At 44.0% G+C, this 16042-nt stretch overlaps 2 protein-coding genes across 7 annotated transcripts in view; both read right to left on the bottom strand.

Annotated features, from left to right (window-relative positions):
* The window catches only part of adamts14 (ADAM metallopeptidase with thrombospondin type 1 motif, 14), a 30562-nt gene extending 28938 nt beyond the window's left edge, over positions 1 to 1624 (bottom strand). For both annotated transcript variants that reach the window (XM_084040711.1, XM_084040712.1), the window contains exons 1-2: positions 1237 to 1624; positions 478 to 902 (exon numbers count right to left, since the gene is read on the bottom strand). In XM_084040711.1, the coding sequence (XP_083896837.1) occupies positions 478 to 902; positions 1237 to 1315 (504 nt within the window). In that variant the 5' untranslated portion in view covers positions 1316 to 1624. The remainder of the gene's footprint in view (positions 1 to 477; positions 903 to 1236) is intronic.
* Positions 1625 to 8388: 6764 nt separating this feature from the next.
* pald1a (phosphatase domain containing paladin 1a) overlaps positions 8389 to 16042 on the bottom strand; it is a 47904-nt gene continuing 40250 nt past the window's right edge. For all 5 annotated transcript variants that reach the window (XM_084040714.1, XM_084040717.1, XM_084040715.1 and 2 more), the window contains exon 20: positions 8389 to 10009. In XM_084040714.1, coding sequence (XP_083896840.1) covers positions 9860 to 10009 — 150 coding nt within the window. In that variant the 3' untranslated portion in view covers positions 8389 to 9859. The remainder of the gene's footprint in view (positions 10010 to 16042) is intronic.

The raw sequence follows: 16042 nt of genomic DNA, 5'->3' as shown, positions 1-16042 counted from the left end.
GGAGTATACCGAGTGGCCAGAAATTCCAAACAACCAATCAAAACAATGGCTTGTTCTGTTGACAGCTTGTTGCATCGCCGCCAAGTGATTCAAATGGATTGATGCGGGTTGAGGTAACACAAATCAAACGTCTCTATTGGCCGGGCCAATATCTGTGCTCAGCAAAAGATTACAGTTGGAGACAGAAATATGAAAGGATTCACGGCTCCTGTCTGTTCTCATGCACAACCTTTTTGAGAAATCTAGCCAACGAAAAAAGTGTGTGATGCATATAAGATACGGCAGATTTCAGATGGATTGGAGCTTTAATGTATATCTGTGAGGATGTGATGCACATGCAGGCGTGAAGGACTTTCTGGAGATGAATAAACACACGCCAACCCACAACAACTCTGCCAAAAGAAAGGGAAAGCATCTTTTCTCCAAGTAAAAATCCCTCTCCATCAGAGATCACATTTCAAGTATGCGGCGACTTACCAGTCCGTCACAATTGCTGATGGCCACCGAGGCCTCTGGCATGTCGCTCACGTCTCCGGTGAAAACACAGTCCCCGTTGATACGTTCCTTGGCCTTCTCCACAAAGTCCTCCTGCCATTCCACAAAAGCCCCCGGGGCCACCAGCCTCCTGTTGGCCCTCAGGCGGAGGTGCAGCTCCTTGCCGAACACGGTGACGTTGAAAAACAAGTGCTGCTGCGCCGAGGAAGGGGTGACCGGGGGCATCTCGGGGGCATCGCGGGCCACCCTTCTCCTGCTGCCAAAGGCCGGGGCGGCGTCAGCATCAGCAGCCGCGGCACCTTTACTTCCGCTTCCAGCCGAGACCACGTGAGAAATGTACCGGCCACGGGAGTCTGTGCTGAATGGCACGATAAGACCATATTCACTTAACTTTCCAGAGAGTTTTTCTGATGGGACAGATAGTGTCAAGTGAGAAACACATTCAAACTCCTATGGCAAAGTTCTTATTTGAGACTATTAAGCAAAATAGCATAGATGTCACAGAAAAACCTTAGTTCATGCATATTATTATACAAAGCGTAACAAAGTAGCTCAGAATTAATCTGTTAAAACTAGTTTATTATGAGTCCTGTGGACATAAAGGGAACTCCAGCTCTGCATTGACTTCATCCAGAGTTGCCAGGCTGTCAGACTGATTATGTGGAGCTGAATATTCCCCTCAACATTTAAACTGCATTCCTGTCCACAATGGAAGAGGAGCGAAGTAAAGGGACAACTCACCATGTGTTTCTGCAGCGAAAATAGGATCCAGACACACTTGACTGAGTGAAAAGCACAGCAATAAATACATACAATCCATAGCGAGGGCTAGAGTGTACAGAGCTGCCACTTCAGCGCTGAGTTTTCCTTTCTGTTGTAAACTTTTCAGCAGAGTCCTTCCTCCTGAAAAAAAAAAAAAAAAAGTCCTCAGAGTTGAGCTCCAGCGAAGCAGCCGGGCATTTTTTCTGAGCGTTTCCCCCTCTAGACGCCGAACCGACGGATATTCACAAGTTGTTTCCAATCTTTTGGCCTGTGCTGATCTGCATAGACCGAGACTGCCCCATCCATTTAGGGAGGTGAGAGGGGTGTCTAGGGGTGCTGATGACGACAACTCCCCCCGGTACAAAAAAAAAAAAAAAAAAAAAAAAAACCGGGACGGTTTGAAGAGGTAGCCCCCCAAAAATGTTTTTTTTTCTTCGTCCCTTTTTCTTCCTCAGAAAACGTGGGGCAAGTTAACGCACGCCTGAGAAAAAAGCAACAAAAAAAGTCGGAGGAGTTCAGATAAAGAGTGCAGAGACAGAGTGTCCCGGTGGTGAAACATCTGCCGGCCAGTCGTGCACCATTACGCACCAATGGTTCGGCTGCGGGACTCTCGACTGCTCAACTCGAAGCCACCAGCCAACAGTGGGAGCGCCTTTTCCTCCACGAGACGACCACATATTTAGCTAAGCGACTATTGTTTTTTTTTTGTTTTTTTTAAAGGAAAGAAACAGGAGACGTTATATAATCGTCAACCTCCACTCTTGAATTATGTCTCCTTAGTAAAGATCGTGAAACGTCTGCCAGATACGTGGTAATAACTCAGTATGTTTACATTAGTGCGCAAACACATGTCGGTGATAACATGGCAATAAATCATGGGATGGCAGGGGTCAAAACTTTCCACCTCGTGGAGAGGAAAAAAAGTGGGACTTGTTTGTTGAGGAATCAAGAAAATGAAGACAATTCTTCATGTACAAATATTAATTTTCAAAAGAAAAAAGAAAAGAAACAGAAGCAGATCAACCATCCTGGATGAGTTTATATGCCTGTATGTGCATTGAAACCCTATTTGGTGGCGGAAATTATCCCTTGTGTTGATTGTGTGCTAACATACTATAATAAAAGTGCCAAAAAGCCAATGAGGCTTCAGCATTTGGCGGTAGATATCACATCTTCCAAAGTTACAGTAACAGGGAAATAAAGAGATTATTTCACACCAACATTTCCTATTTCTGCCGGTATGGACAGGAGGAACACTCACAGCCAGCATACAAATAACGCGCATCCATCTATTTAGAGCCAAATAAAGTGGATTTTTGAAGCGGTGCCATATCCTCATGAAATTCAATTTAAAGCAACTGCCATCGAATACATTTCTCCAACAAAGCGCGCCGTGCACTTTCCCATTTAATGACTTCATGCAGTTTGCATCTCAAGTTTTCATAATCTGGGCTAATCCTGCAGATGTCACTGTGAGCATATGTTCCATTTACAGAAAGGGAACAAATCCAACACCATCATTAGGGGCTTAAAAGATGTGAAAAGTCTCCAGTAGATTTCATCAGTGGAATGACAGCCTGTTAAAACTTTGGATGACTGCTCAAGCAACCAGGACTTTTTTTTCTTTCTTCTTTTTTCTTTTTTTTGTGTTTTGTTTTGTTTTTTGGCTCCGGCTGCACCCTACTGGCGTCCAGACTTCGTCAGACATGACCACGCAGAGACTGAACCAACAACTCTGGAATCCTTCTCTAAGAAGGAGGAGGAGGAGGAGGAGGAGGAGGAGGAGGAGAAGGGGGTTGGGTTGGGTTTTGACTTTCAGGAAAAAAGGTGTCTACGCTGGCCATTCTTTCTTTTTTCCTCAACAGTTCCTCGACTGTGTCTGGGCTCTGTTGGTCTGTGCGACCTCCCCCCATGCAGCGCCTATACTCTCAGTCTGTGGCCAATTACCTCCATGCTCCCAGGATAGTCAATGTAGAGCAGGTGTGGGTTTTTAAATGTCTTTTTTATGCAGTCATCCCCCCAGGGTCGGCAATGAGAGGATTGGACGGTGATCCAGAGTTGTGCATTAATAAGAGATGGAAACTAACCACAGCATTAAGAGAGGGAAACCATTAACTGCCTTGTAAGAAGTTTTATGCTCTTTTTCCATCCATACTGTTTGGAGTGTTGTTGTCTTTTTCTGTGTTGTTTTTGTTTCGTTCGCGTCTAAAAGCCAGGATGACATTCCACAATATATCATAGTATTCAATTAGACGCCTCGTTTTTTCCCCCTCCTTTTCTAAAATGAATAACTCCACTCACAGGGCCGTGGTTTAAATCCACACACCAAAACAATTTTCTACTACGGCGCTCTCATTAGAACACTCTGTCCTTCACCAGAGAAGAAGAGTGAAAGTGTAGCACACTCTTCTGCAGATGCAGCGTTGACAATATTAAATACAACACTTGAAAATCTTAAAGGATTCAAGCTTTAAACATTTCAGATGCCTTTTAAATGCACTCAAACAGACATGGACGCACGTAATCTGCTGCAAGGTAGTCCGTCCGGTCTTCGAGGGCGGAGCTGCAAAGTCGACCTTCTTCCAGCGGTGGGGAGAAGTTACGGCACAGCGTGCGGAGCTGCGGATGCCTCGGTGTGTGCCGTAATGTGGTCGAGTCATGCCAGCGTGCTGAGAAAATATGCAACTTTTCATTTCTCGAGATGCAGGGAGATGCAAAGCAGCTGCTTCGTCTGCCCGGCAGCTTGAGGGGGAGAGAGAGAGGAGCGTCTGCCAAGCTACAAACCAGCGACTTGAAGAAGCTTTTTTTTTATTATGGTCCTCTGCCCTGTGTAGATGGAGGGCTTCGGGACTCAGCGAGTTTCACTTGACCTTCCTAAAGCAAACATGATTACTCAGTAATGAGTGTGGGGGTCTTTTCTGTACGTGCAGCTGCCTGCAGCAACACTCCAGTATGTGTCAAAGGGTTTAAATCCAGCAGGTTTCTTCATATCTCACAAACTACTCAACCGTTTCCAATTAAATTTGGTGGAGAGTTCAATGCAGACCAATTTAAAACTCTCGGCAAGAAAGAGAAGATGCATATTTCCTCAAACTATTCCTTAAACCCCGTACGACCTCCATGTCATGCTTGCTTGTCGGGAAGGGTGCTGAATGGCGCTCCAAACTTGAGGCGAAGTTTTTGCTAGAGAAAACTGGCATGGCAATATTTAAAGGGGGTCCCTTCACCTCTCACCTCAAGAAAATGGCTTCGACACAGGAGTCTCCCCTAAATTTAAATGTTAGTCCCCATAGTAGCCATTTCAAAGAACAAGACTTTTGAAACTTGACCCCACTGAATAAAACGGCCTGTTGTGACCTCTAGGATAATCACAGCCTCATGAAACTTTACAACCACAAACTATAGACCAAAGACATCCAGGGGGTGTATGGCTTTCCTAGGTAGATGGACAATAAGGGAGTTCAGAACTGAAATGCTCACCATCCAAACGCCAAAATGTCAAATCATGGCCTGGCATTTTCTATGGTGTTCCTCAGGGTCATGGTGTCTTAATAAGGTATGTTTAACAGATTTTGATCATTTTTAAACCAGGCGGTAAAAAAATCAGTGTAATAAAAGACATCAAGCAAAAAAATTGCTGCAACAACTTAAGAGACACAAGAGTAATGTCTTAATTCATTAAGTATTTACAAATCAAACTTCAAGCACACACTCTACTGAGGTGCAACTCAAATTAATCTTCAGTTTCCAAGCTTTCAGATGATGTACACCATTTCTATGTGACAGCTTCTATTGACCTGCTGTCTCACTCTAAAGTTCCCCTGTACTTTTTGTCCTTTCTGACTTACCGTAGTTTTGCTCTACACCAGGAAGTGTAGACAAGCTAAGCTAACTGTTGAATTTCCTCTTGTGTGCGTTTCTATGAGTCTCTAAAGAGTACATGTTTGTGAATACATGGCATTAATGGTTATTTAAATACCATATTTACTTAACTTAAAGCTAGAACGTTTTTTCTGCAATATATAACAAGCATAAAACCGTTATGACGTTAATTGCGTTAGCATGTCATTAACTTTTTTTTTAAGGCATGCTAATCGCTAGCTAGCAAGCGTCATGCTTAGCTGCTGTTGAAAGGTCATTTAGTTGTGGAAAAACATTTCCACAACTGCACATTTATACACTTATATGCAATGCAGTCTGATGTGAGTCATACATGTTTACCTTCTGTAGATCTTGTAGATGAAGTTTAATTTTCCAAACCGTCCTAATCACTTAGTTAAAGCACTTAATGATGTTTTGGTGTAGAGACACCGCAGTATCGCCACCATGTGGTTATTCCAATAATAATAATAATAATTATTTTAAATAACATCTTTCCTCATCTTGATTCATTGGTTTCATAATGTGTCAGTTAAAAAAAACAAAAAAAACAAAGCTAATTTGTGATTCAGGTGCTTCGAACATAAACGGACTTGACCGTGACCTCTTTGATATAATCTGCCATAAAACTCCATGACACAATTACAATTAAGATTAATTTGGTGATGTCTTTGTCAAATGTGTTGCCTATTATGATTGTGGTGCATGACTAACATAACTTAACATTACTTGGTGGTCGTAGGTCTGACTCAGCTGTTTTTCTTTCCAGGAGCAAGGCTGAGTCATGTCTGTCAGAGCAAGTTCAAGTTAATTCACCCAGTCTTTATGAAGTTGAAAGTCGTCAAGGTCTGAATCCGGATCACTTAAACACAGCATTTGCACATTTTTATCGTCTCGCGTTGCTGAGACCAACGGCCTTAGGCGAGGCGAATGCAACTTAGACGGCTCACAAAAATAAACACTTATTTTAAACCTAAAAGGTCAACCGTTTGACCCCCAGTCTAACTCGGAACTAAAAGCAATGAATCCGTGGTAACAATCGGTGACACCTGCTGAGCAGTGACCCAACACGACTCGGCTCGTCATTAGCGGTTTGCTAAAAATGTTCCGGAGCACACAAAAGGGGAAAGAGGTTTTAGAGACCACATCCAGCTGAGAACACCATTAGAAACTAACCACTTAGCCCACGTAGCTCCATCTCAGCTCTGCTGCAGGTCCAGACATAGATTATATGTCACTGGAGGTGACAAATCCCCTGGAAAATCTCCACAAAATGGGTTGAATTATTCCAGAAGGCGAAATAAATGATAATTCACAGTAAATGAGTCCTGTTTAAGGTGGTCAAGGGTTAGACAATTTTGTACGACAGGTGAATTCAGACCAGTCGTTTCCTTGCAATTTAAATATTCAAGTCAAACCATGCAACACCTGCCTGTCATTTGAGTTTATTATTTTAAATGTAACTAATCTTAAAGTCTCAAATCACATCTGATCTTTAAGGAGTCAATCATCAAATAAATTGGCTCTCAGAGTAGTCGAGTCAAGTGTACAGCTCGGGTCTGACTTGCCTATAATTCCCAGTCAGGATATTCTACTATTACAACCTTATCGCCAGTGGCTCTACTTTAGGACTACAATATTCTGTTATGTAACTTAAAACTGGCTCACATAAGATAGATTTATACTCGGAACCCGGGCTTCTAAAAAGCAAAACTCAGATTGAATGGAAGAAAAGAACTCGATATCAAATTCAATCAGTATTTTTTTTGTTTGTTGTCGTTTTATCCTGCTTGCTGAGAAATTTCATTACCTTGCTCAGTGGGGTGTGTAATACCTAGCCCATTGGGGATTGTGCATTATTGTTTGCAGTAAATTAAGGCTTGAAGATATATTTCCAAAGGCATATGTGAGAACTTCCATACAAAGATTTTTCTCCGGTTTGCCATTATTGATCAAATCCCTGCGCATACACACCTAGATCTGTGAGGTGTTTGTAACGCTGCCTTTTATCCACACATGAACAATCAAAAAGAAAAGGATGGCAGTGCACTGCATGCCCCCCCCCCCTCGTCCAGAGCAGCTCTCTCATCTGCAGAGGGAAGTTTTTCACATGAAGTTCATTACATCCCCTCTCGCCGCTCACCTCTCAATGCGGCTCTTTGTCCGCTTGTAATCTCAGGATCCCTCAGAACCGCTAGCTTGAGTTTCACATTGGGGAGTATCTCAATGAGTCTGGAAGGGATTTCAAAGGAGAGGGGGGGGACGCTATATCATCCAAGCATGGTCCTCATGTCCCGAGCTTATCTTGACCCCGGAGTCAAGTTGGCCACATGCTGCAACTGAATAGCCCCTCTCCGTATCCGTGTGTTGTTTTAACCAATTTGTCTCTGTTGGTAGGGTTAGGAGAAACGGACACTGCGCTGTATAAAAGTGTGTTTGTGTTATTGTTGCATTTATCTTATACATCTCCCAGAACCCCCCAACAAAAGAGGGGCCCCCTGAACTAAAGGAAATACGTGTAGCATACTATTAAAAAAAAGGACTGTTTCAATCTGGACCACTTGGTTTCCATTTACAATAATCCAGGATAGGCCGTGGTGTGATAAAAATCCTAACAACTTCCGCGCTCCCAGAGATAAGCCCTGCGATGCACTTACAAGACGGGAAGTGGATCTGGGATATCAGCCTTTCAAAGCAGGCCAGCAAAGCCAAGTGAGCTTCACTGATGTGCCGGCCGGTGGCTTTTAATCCCCCACACAGCCCTCCATTCTTTTCACAGTGACCACATAGATATACTTTTTAATTAAGACCGTACCTGTCCACATCAAAAGGCAACTCAGATTAGTCTTTTGATCCGCCTAAGCTCTTTATTACTGTATACGGAATATGTTCAAGATTTTTCAGCCCCCAACAATGAATCATCTGTTTTGTGTGAATGTGCGCCGCTCGACGCTCATAACCCGCTCATGCTCCCCTGAGGTTGGCACCGACATAAGACGAGGAGGCCGTCCGGATATACGAGCGGGTTCTTAGCGGTGCGTATCGAGAGCAAGAGATGATGCCGAGATAAGGATGGGGGGGAAAAAAAGACAGGAAGCTGAGGAGAGAAGAGACAATCATTTGGCCCCGCCGCTGGAATCGGAAACTTCAATATAAACGCGTAACAAAATTCAAACGGTAAGAAAATCCTCCCACCCCCTTCGAAGGGAAGCAACAATAAAATGATATCAAACGCAGATACAGACTGTTAAATCTATTTGAATTATTTATTTTAGCCCCCCCAACCCCAAAAGAAAAAAAAATGGCACATAAAGTGAATAAAAGCTAATGCATTTCCTCTAAGAAGAGCGCCTGTTTGGAAAAAAACAAATGAATAAAGAGCATAGCTGTGAAGTTAAGGTGTCACTACAACATGTACGTCCTTGTGTTATCAAGTCACACAAACATGGGTTTGTAAAATTGTCTCCTTATCGATCTTTTCGCTCAGTTATTCCGAATCAATGACATACAGTGCAAATGTTTCGGTACGTTGACGGGACTTCATTTCTTCTCTGGCTTATCTTTCTGGTTTTAAGGCAGGATTCGTGGTCTTTAAAGCACACCTTGAAGCTACGAGTTAAAACTGAACACATATTAGCAAATTAATGAACAACAGGAAAAGTTGTTTTCTGGCACGCTGAACAAGACTTGGCATGAGGAGAACATAAATGGTCCAATTGTATAATTAGAACCTCTCTTCCTGTGAAATGAGCGAATCGTGCAGCTTTCATCTCCGTTAACACCACCAACACGAGCTGCAGTTGTTAAAGGGCATATTTATCAAGTGATGTCACATGCACTGCTACAAATCTCCGGCTTAACTGTCGGCGGTCGAGTTAAACTGTGGATAACACAGAATAAAGTGTAGAATTAAAAAAAAAAAGACGTTATCTCTGGATTTTAACAACGTGATGTTAGCATTTCATGGGACCTTAAAAACATTATAAAAAGCAAATTGTTTCAATGTTTACAAACAAATACATTTACAGCCATAAAAGGAAAACCAAACCAACATAAAAGATTCCTGACATGCTGTCCTGTTAGTACCTGTATCATGACACGCGTAGATAAATGTAAAAAGAAACATTACTGATGTTATCCTGCACAAAACTCAACAACACAATCCGCTCTGATGGGCTCGAGAAACCTCAAAGACACATTTAAATAACAGCTTTCATATGTACTCAAAGGGGGGAGAACATTTTAAAAACATGTCGAACAAATGCTCGGCCACTGATTATAGCTGTAATAAGAAGAAAAGGACAGGGCTCGTACAGCACGTAGTTGTGACTTGCATCCGAGACGGTCGTCCGACAACACAGTGGAATTTGCTTGAAAAACAGCATTTAAATCTTCTTGTTCCAACGGGAGTTTAAAAAGGCCGTGTCATCGTCAAACAGTGAGACCACGTAAAGAACAAAAAGTTACATAAATATTAGTTCATTCAAATTCTATGTTCTAGCATTCTTAAAATAAAAAAAGAAAATAAAAAGGAGAAGGCACAAATATCAACTTCTAATAGAGGAGCGTCATCCTTGCTTAGACTCAATGCGTCTATGTTGAATGTTACAATAGAGGAAGATAACACAGCGGTGAATATAGAAGGCATAATAATGTTAATGCAAATGTCCTTTATTCTGAAAAGCACAGTACTGTTTTTCGGTGCGTTCACAGTGATCCGCTCTCAGATGAACTCCCCTCGGAAAGGAAGTGACTGAATGTTTTGCCGTTGCCAGCGGTAGCGCAGCCTGGCCAGCGGCGTGTCCCTCGGGTTTTCGAACTCGGAGAAGCCCAGCTGGTTGAGGATGTCATAAACTCCGGCTCTGGCAGCCACCTACCACAGAAACACACGGAAACGTTAATGAACACGCAACACAGCCAGCCACGCTTTGTTTTCTGGTTTCATTTTGGTCCCGTCACGACCACACAAGTGCTTTGATGGCCGCGTTTTTTCAGAGTAAGAGCGTTATATCGATGTGCAGCTGTTACACTGGAACAATAGGCATCAACTGTGGGTTTGGAAACAACAGGAAGTGGTAGAAGAAGTGTTCAGATTCTTCACTTGCAAATAAAACACGTGATGTCATCAGGGTTATGTCAGGACGGAATAGAAAGTACGTCATCCCACAGCTCATAGAATTATTCTTCAGGTTTATTTTTGATTACGTACAAATATCGTAATGTGACACAGAACCCAAATTCCTCCCTGTTTCTTGCCTGCTGGTGTTGGAGTGAAAGTGTGAAAGGCAGCTACCACATATAAATGCAGTCTTCTCACCATAGAAGAATATTCATGTCTCCCTGTGTGCAATAAACACTTTTTTTTGTGGTTAAAATGTTATTAACCACTGAAATGCAGTGGTGCTAGATGTACAAATCAACGACCTGAGTGTTGCACTGGAGAGCGCTAACGTGACAACACGATGGAAATGTGCGTGTGAGTGCGTTACTCAGTTTTTCTCCGAGTCATCGAGGACGGAGAGGGAGCGAGTTCAGCGTTGGTTTTCTTTAATCGTCGGGGTCACGCTGAGTCATGGTCTGCTCCGGCTGATGGGAAGCACCACGGACAACCAGAAACATCTGGGCCATAAAGTCAAACAATACAAACAAATACAGACGAACCCGAGCAGGCGGCGACTTCCCTGCAGAAACTTTAAAGATCGAACACCCCCCCATTAGAAGTGCCACAGCTTGGCCAGTTTACTCTGCAGGGGAGGCTTCGAGTAAAACGGTGCCGGAGTTCAGCCGCTACATGAGCATATAAGAGATAATGAAGTCCAGAGGATGCCAAATCCATTTATTTCCGCCAATCTGTGGATTTGGTTTTCACTTCATCACAACTCATTAAAACAGGAACCACCAGACTCCAGTGGGGGGGGGGATAACGTGGCCTCAAACTGCTTTGCCAATTTAACATCTCCCTCCTCGCTTTGGCCAGGCAAGAATTTTGGAATGTGCAATGAGGAGAGATGTTTTAAATGTGGGCTTCATTTGTGGATGCGTGCTTTCGAAAACGACGAAGAATGGAACCGCGGTTATGTTCTCGAAGGCTGTGAGGTAATGCAGTACGGAGCGCTTCTTTAAAAAAATGCACCGTCAGGTTGAATGCCGAAGGAACGGGGGAGGCCATGATGGAACAATGAACAGGAATAATAGTATCAAGATATCCCTTTCGCTAACAATGATTATAGCTCTGCTGGCCAGCTTTGTGCAGAAATAAACACGAGGCACCGCAGAGTGGGGTCTAGATTACCCACTTGCTGAACACGCAAAATCATACAATAGATATCATGTAACGTTTCAAAAAAAATGACTTTGTAGAGTCGACTGGTTCAAACCGTCCCTCGGCTGTGAGCTTCCTCAAGACGGACGTATAATCAGGGCTTCTATTGTCTTAACTCAGCGTGCCTTCCAGCACATCCGTGTTTGCTGTGTTTGCAGTGCGGCTGCCAGCCTGAGTGAAAACGTGTGAGTCGGTTGCAGCTGAACTCATTACTCAGTGGATGTGACTCCCGAGAGGACTTCTGGATTTGAGGAATTAACCACTGACTCATCTACTCCGCCGTCCAGCTGTCCAAACAGGGCATGAGAGAAAAGTCTCTCCAAAAAGTGAAAAGAGGATGTTGGGAAGGTTGAGATGGCGAGGATAAACAGTGACTGCATGCAATCTATGTGGGTTAGAGCCCAGGGCGTTCACGTTTAGTCATTTTCATTTTTTTTTTTTTTATGGATTGCTCCAAAAAAAAGTCTCATTTGTGTATTTGTGAATCCCTCTCTGAAATGCTGGTTCACAGAGGATTCAGGACTTTTCAAACTGGACTCCAGCGACGAAAACAACATGGTCTCAAACCATCTACATGTTCGGTGTGTTTTCCAAACATAGATCCTCTACCACAGAGGTAAATACATCTCAGAAAGTAGTGATTTTCTGGTAAAACAGTGTCTCTTTGGAACATCCTGATCATCTGGAATGATTCCTTTCAAACGCCACAACTTTAGTAATTTAACTTTCTATGCAACTTTAGTAATTTAACTTTAATTAAAAGCAACTTTACTGTTAGATGTTATAAGTAAAGGTTGCCGCCGATGGAAATAACAATCCAAAGAGATGTGGAAGGGCAGCGAATCAATACACACACAAACACCCAAATCAAAGCTGATCAGAACTCCGATTGTTAAATCGCAGCCAGCCTTGAAGTCCGTCCGTGTGCGGTGACAAACATTCGGGGTGACAGTAAGCAGATCTGCCGGGGAGATGCCTTTCATTGCCGCACCGAGGAGATCACAAACGCCAATACTCATTTAGCGGCTGGAGCGGCCGCGGGGAGGAGCGGCGCTGCGCAATGAGGCGGCGCTGGTCAATCTCCACAGTCGGCTATCTCAAAGGCTGCACATACCGGGGCCTGTGTAAGAGGGGGGGGGACGACAGGGAGGCCTCTGTGCCACACATCAAAACAGCTGGAGTGACTGATAGGGTACCTCTCCTGCAGGCATCCGTGGTATGCACTGTACACAAGTCCTGCCATTGTGCGAAGGGCCATGTTTTGGATTAGCAAACATGGATTTCAATTCCAATCAGCCCTCTGATGTTCCTGCTCTGATCTCACTGCGCGGCCGCGAGGCGAGCAAGGCCTAAAGATGTCAGGGACAATATTTGTCCAATGTGCGCACAACGTAGCAGTAAGAATTTAATTCACATGTGCTGCATCAGGTTTTTTTTTTATCCTGCAGGCGAAACACACACACACACACAGACACACACACACACGGCTCCCTGTGTTCAAACCAGCCGGCCGAACAGCAGCGACGAGAACAAACAGGCGACGGGCTCCATATCAGCTGGCAGCGGGCCGCTTGCCCTGCATGACTGGAAACATTGTGCTCCTGCATTTAGCCCGATGTCGACATCAAATTAGTCCGTGAACACAAACATGCCTACACCACAGCAGGACGCAGGACGGGTCGTACCGCTCCGACCCGGCGGGTTGCGTAACTGCGGCTTTTCGAAAACGCATGGCGATGACCCCGCCGATCGCCGCCGCTGGCGTTTGCACATTTGTCATTAATGATCACGGTCACTGGTGATAGGCTAATGATTGTGCCTTCGGGGGCTGGTGTGTCCGATTGGTTGGCTCGCTGCCAGAGTCGGCTGCAACTGGGCCATTGAACGCCCCACAGTACTGATGGTGGAGGGACAAAATGTAGCACACGGGTCACAAGGCTTTCCTCCACTGTAATTGTGAGCATTTCTTTTAAATTGCTTTTTTTTTTATATTATTTAATGTGCTTCAAACAGATAAGAAGTCCTGGAGGCAGTGGACGAAAGTCTTTTTTTTTTCTTACCTAGGTGAAGTTCTGCCATGTTGCAGGCTTTGGAGAAAGAAACCCAATTAAAATGATCTCGTACCGGAATATAGTTGTCATTAGTGTGGAAAGGATTTGTGATTCTGACCTCGACATTATGTTGCGAAGACAAAGCATGTGAAGGAACAACACACCGTCTTGATTTAGCACAGAAGCAAAGACAACCTCTATTTAGAATAGAACTCTTCCACAGTTAATACCGACTCAATTAGTCCTCTTTGTTCACCCATTGTCTTGATGAATCCAGCACATCAGGCTTTCCGTCTTTTTATAATTGAACATTATATAACAGTAGATTTCATTAGATCCATTCATCCATCGTACCGCTTATCCTGTATTCAGGGTCACGGGGGGGCTGGAGCTGATCCCAACTATCATTGGGCGAAGGCGTGGTACACCCTGGACAGGTCGCCAGTCTATCGCAGGGCCGACATGTAGAGACAAACAACCATTCACGCTCACATTCACACCTACGGGACATTTAGAGTGATCAATTAACCTATCCCCCATCCTGCATGTCTTTGGACTGTGGGAGGAAGCCGGAGAACCCGGAGAGAACAGAATTCATTAGATGTTAAACCGAGAGAAGGCTACATACAATACCACCTGGCCTTTTTTTTTTTTTATAAGTGTATAATATTGAATGCCAGCTCTTATGAGAATATACTGTCGCGTCTCGAGTGCCTTGAACTATTCCGTTTGCTATTCCACGGAGGGAACGCAGGGCTTTTATGTCTGTGTCATCTAATGCACTAGAGGAAACTGCCATGCCTGAAATAGCAGGGAAATCTCTAGAGCTCACTCCACTGAAGAGAACGGCTCATTTGATATAATGCAATGCCATCTGAATGATGCTCCCTGTGCAGCTGATGGATGGCTGCGATATATACCGGCCTGGGTAACCCATTTCCCTGCAAACCTCCCAGCGGCCAGGGGAGCTGAGAGACGACTGCATCAGCACATTTATTAATAACAGACGCGGCCCCAGGTGCTCCGGGGAGAGTGCCAGATATTGCGAGGTAAAAGTGCATCATAACACACCTGTGAGGCGCCGCTTAGGCGGTTCTGTCGATCACGCTGCTGTCACCACTGAGGTTTAGAGGTGCATAATAGACAGTTCGGTGAAGGAGATGAGGTCTCAGAGGCTCGCCTGCAGTTCCATCTACCGCCAGAGAGGCCGCTATAAGCAATGTAACTCAAATCTTACGGACTGCCACTTTAAAAAGTAATAATGCGCGTCTACAACTGCTCTCCGGTGCCCTCTATTGACCAAAAACACAGCAAAAGTCCACCTATATATTTTACATCATACATGCTAAATGTGTTTTCTGTTGCCTTCTTAGCAGGAGAGCATTCCCGCTCCCCGTGTTGTATTTTCTCATGGCATAACTGAGCCATTAGAGTCACTCTGATGCACCACATATATTTGCTATTCATAACAGGAAGAATGTGCCCTGATTGGCCGCGCATATTTCTGTGACAATTGTTTTCACAGCTATTGTTCCGCTCTACTTTGGAATTCCGCGTTTTTTCTTCGAGTTCATTCCACCCCAATAAGGACAAACAAGGAAAAGCTTTTCATTCGGTGGTTTTCAAACATCCGAGGCCGCGATTCTTAAAAAGCAATCTGCTCGCGAATAAGAAGAGAAAATGGCTGTGTGCATTCAATCTTGACAATTTGAGCGTAAAGAATGTCAGGCTTGAGGGGGAAAAAGCACATTTTAAAGTGGCTGCGACGTTGGAAATGTGCTTATTTAGAATAAAATCAGATTTAAGAGGTACTGCTGAAACTCTAGCTAAAGCTGGGATAACACAGAGTCAGCTAACACCTTTTTATTACAACCAAATGCATAGAAATGTAAACTACACCATATAGTTATAGTTATTTATTCACGTTCACAAAATTCACCCTGCAGCTTAAACAGATCACATTGAAAGTGTTCTGTCAAACTGCCAAACTGCTTATTTTTTTGCCACCGTGTCAGTTTAACATATTGCAACATATGTTTTAATTGCAGTGTCTGTGCATGTGTGTATGTGTGTGTGTGTGTGTGTGTGTGTGTGTGTGTGTGTGTGTCTGTGTGGGTTTTGGGTACCTGCACTTACGGACTACTCATTTGCTTGGAATGCACATAAATTCTCCACTTTACTGTAGGTGCACAGCTGGCCAAACGATTAATGTACCCAACAAAAACACAGAGCCGAGACGTTATGAAGTTCAGTGTGTGAAGGACCAGGCCACAATGGAACCAGGACCGGCTTGTAAATTCCTGGAGGAAAGTCCAAACGAAACTCTGGTAACCGGTTCACATTGTGCAGAAAACTGTGCGAGCGTTTCTCTCGTGCCAAGGTATTGATACTGATATCAACGGAAGTAAGATGACCAGTAAATCTTCCACGTTAGAAAATCAGCCGGTCAGCAGATATTTTCACCCTCCGCTTGTGCCTGACTTATGCAACGCGGCACAGATCCAATGTGAACAGCTTTTCTGATATTTTTTCC

The sequence above is a fragment of the Eutrigla gurnardus genome, assembly GCF_963514095.1.
Source record: "Eutrigla gurnardus genome assembly, chromosome: 22".
Classification (NCBI taxonomy): domain Eukaryota; kingdom Metazoa; phylum Chordata; class Actinopteri; order Perciformes; family Triglidae; genus Eutrigla; species Eutrigla gurnardus.
The sequence above is the reverse complement of the archived record's forward strand: the minus strand, read 5'-3'. Positions and strand labels throughout refer to the sequence as shown.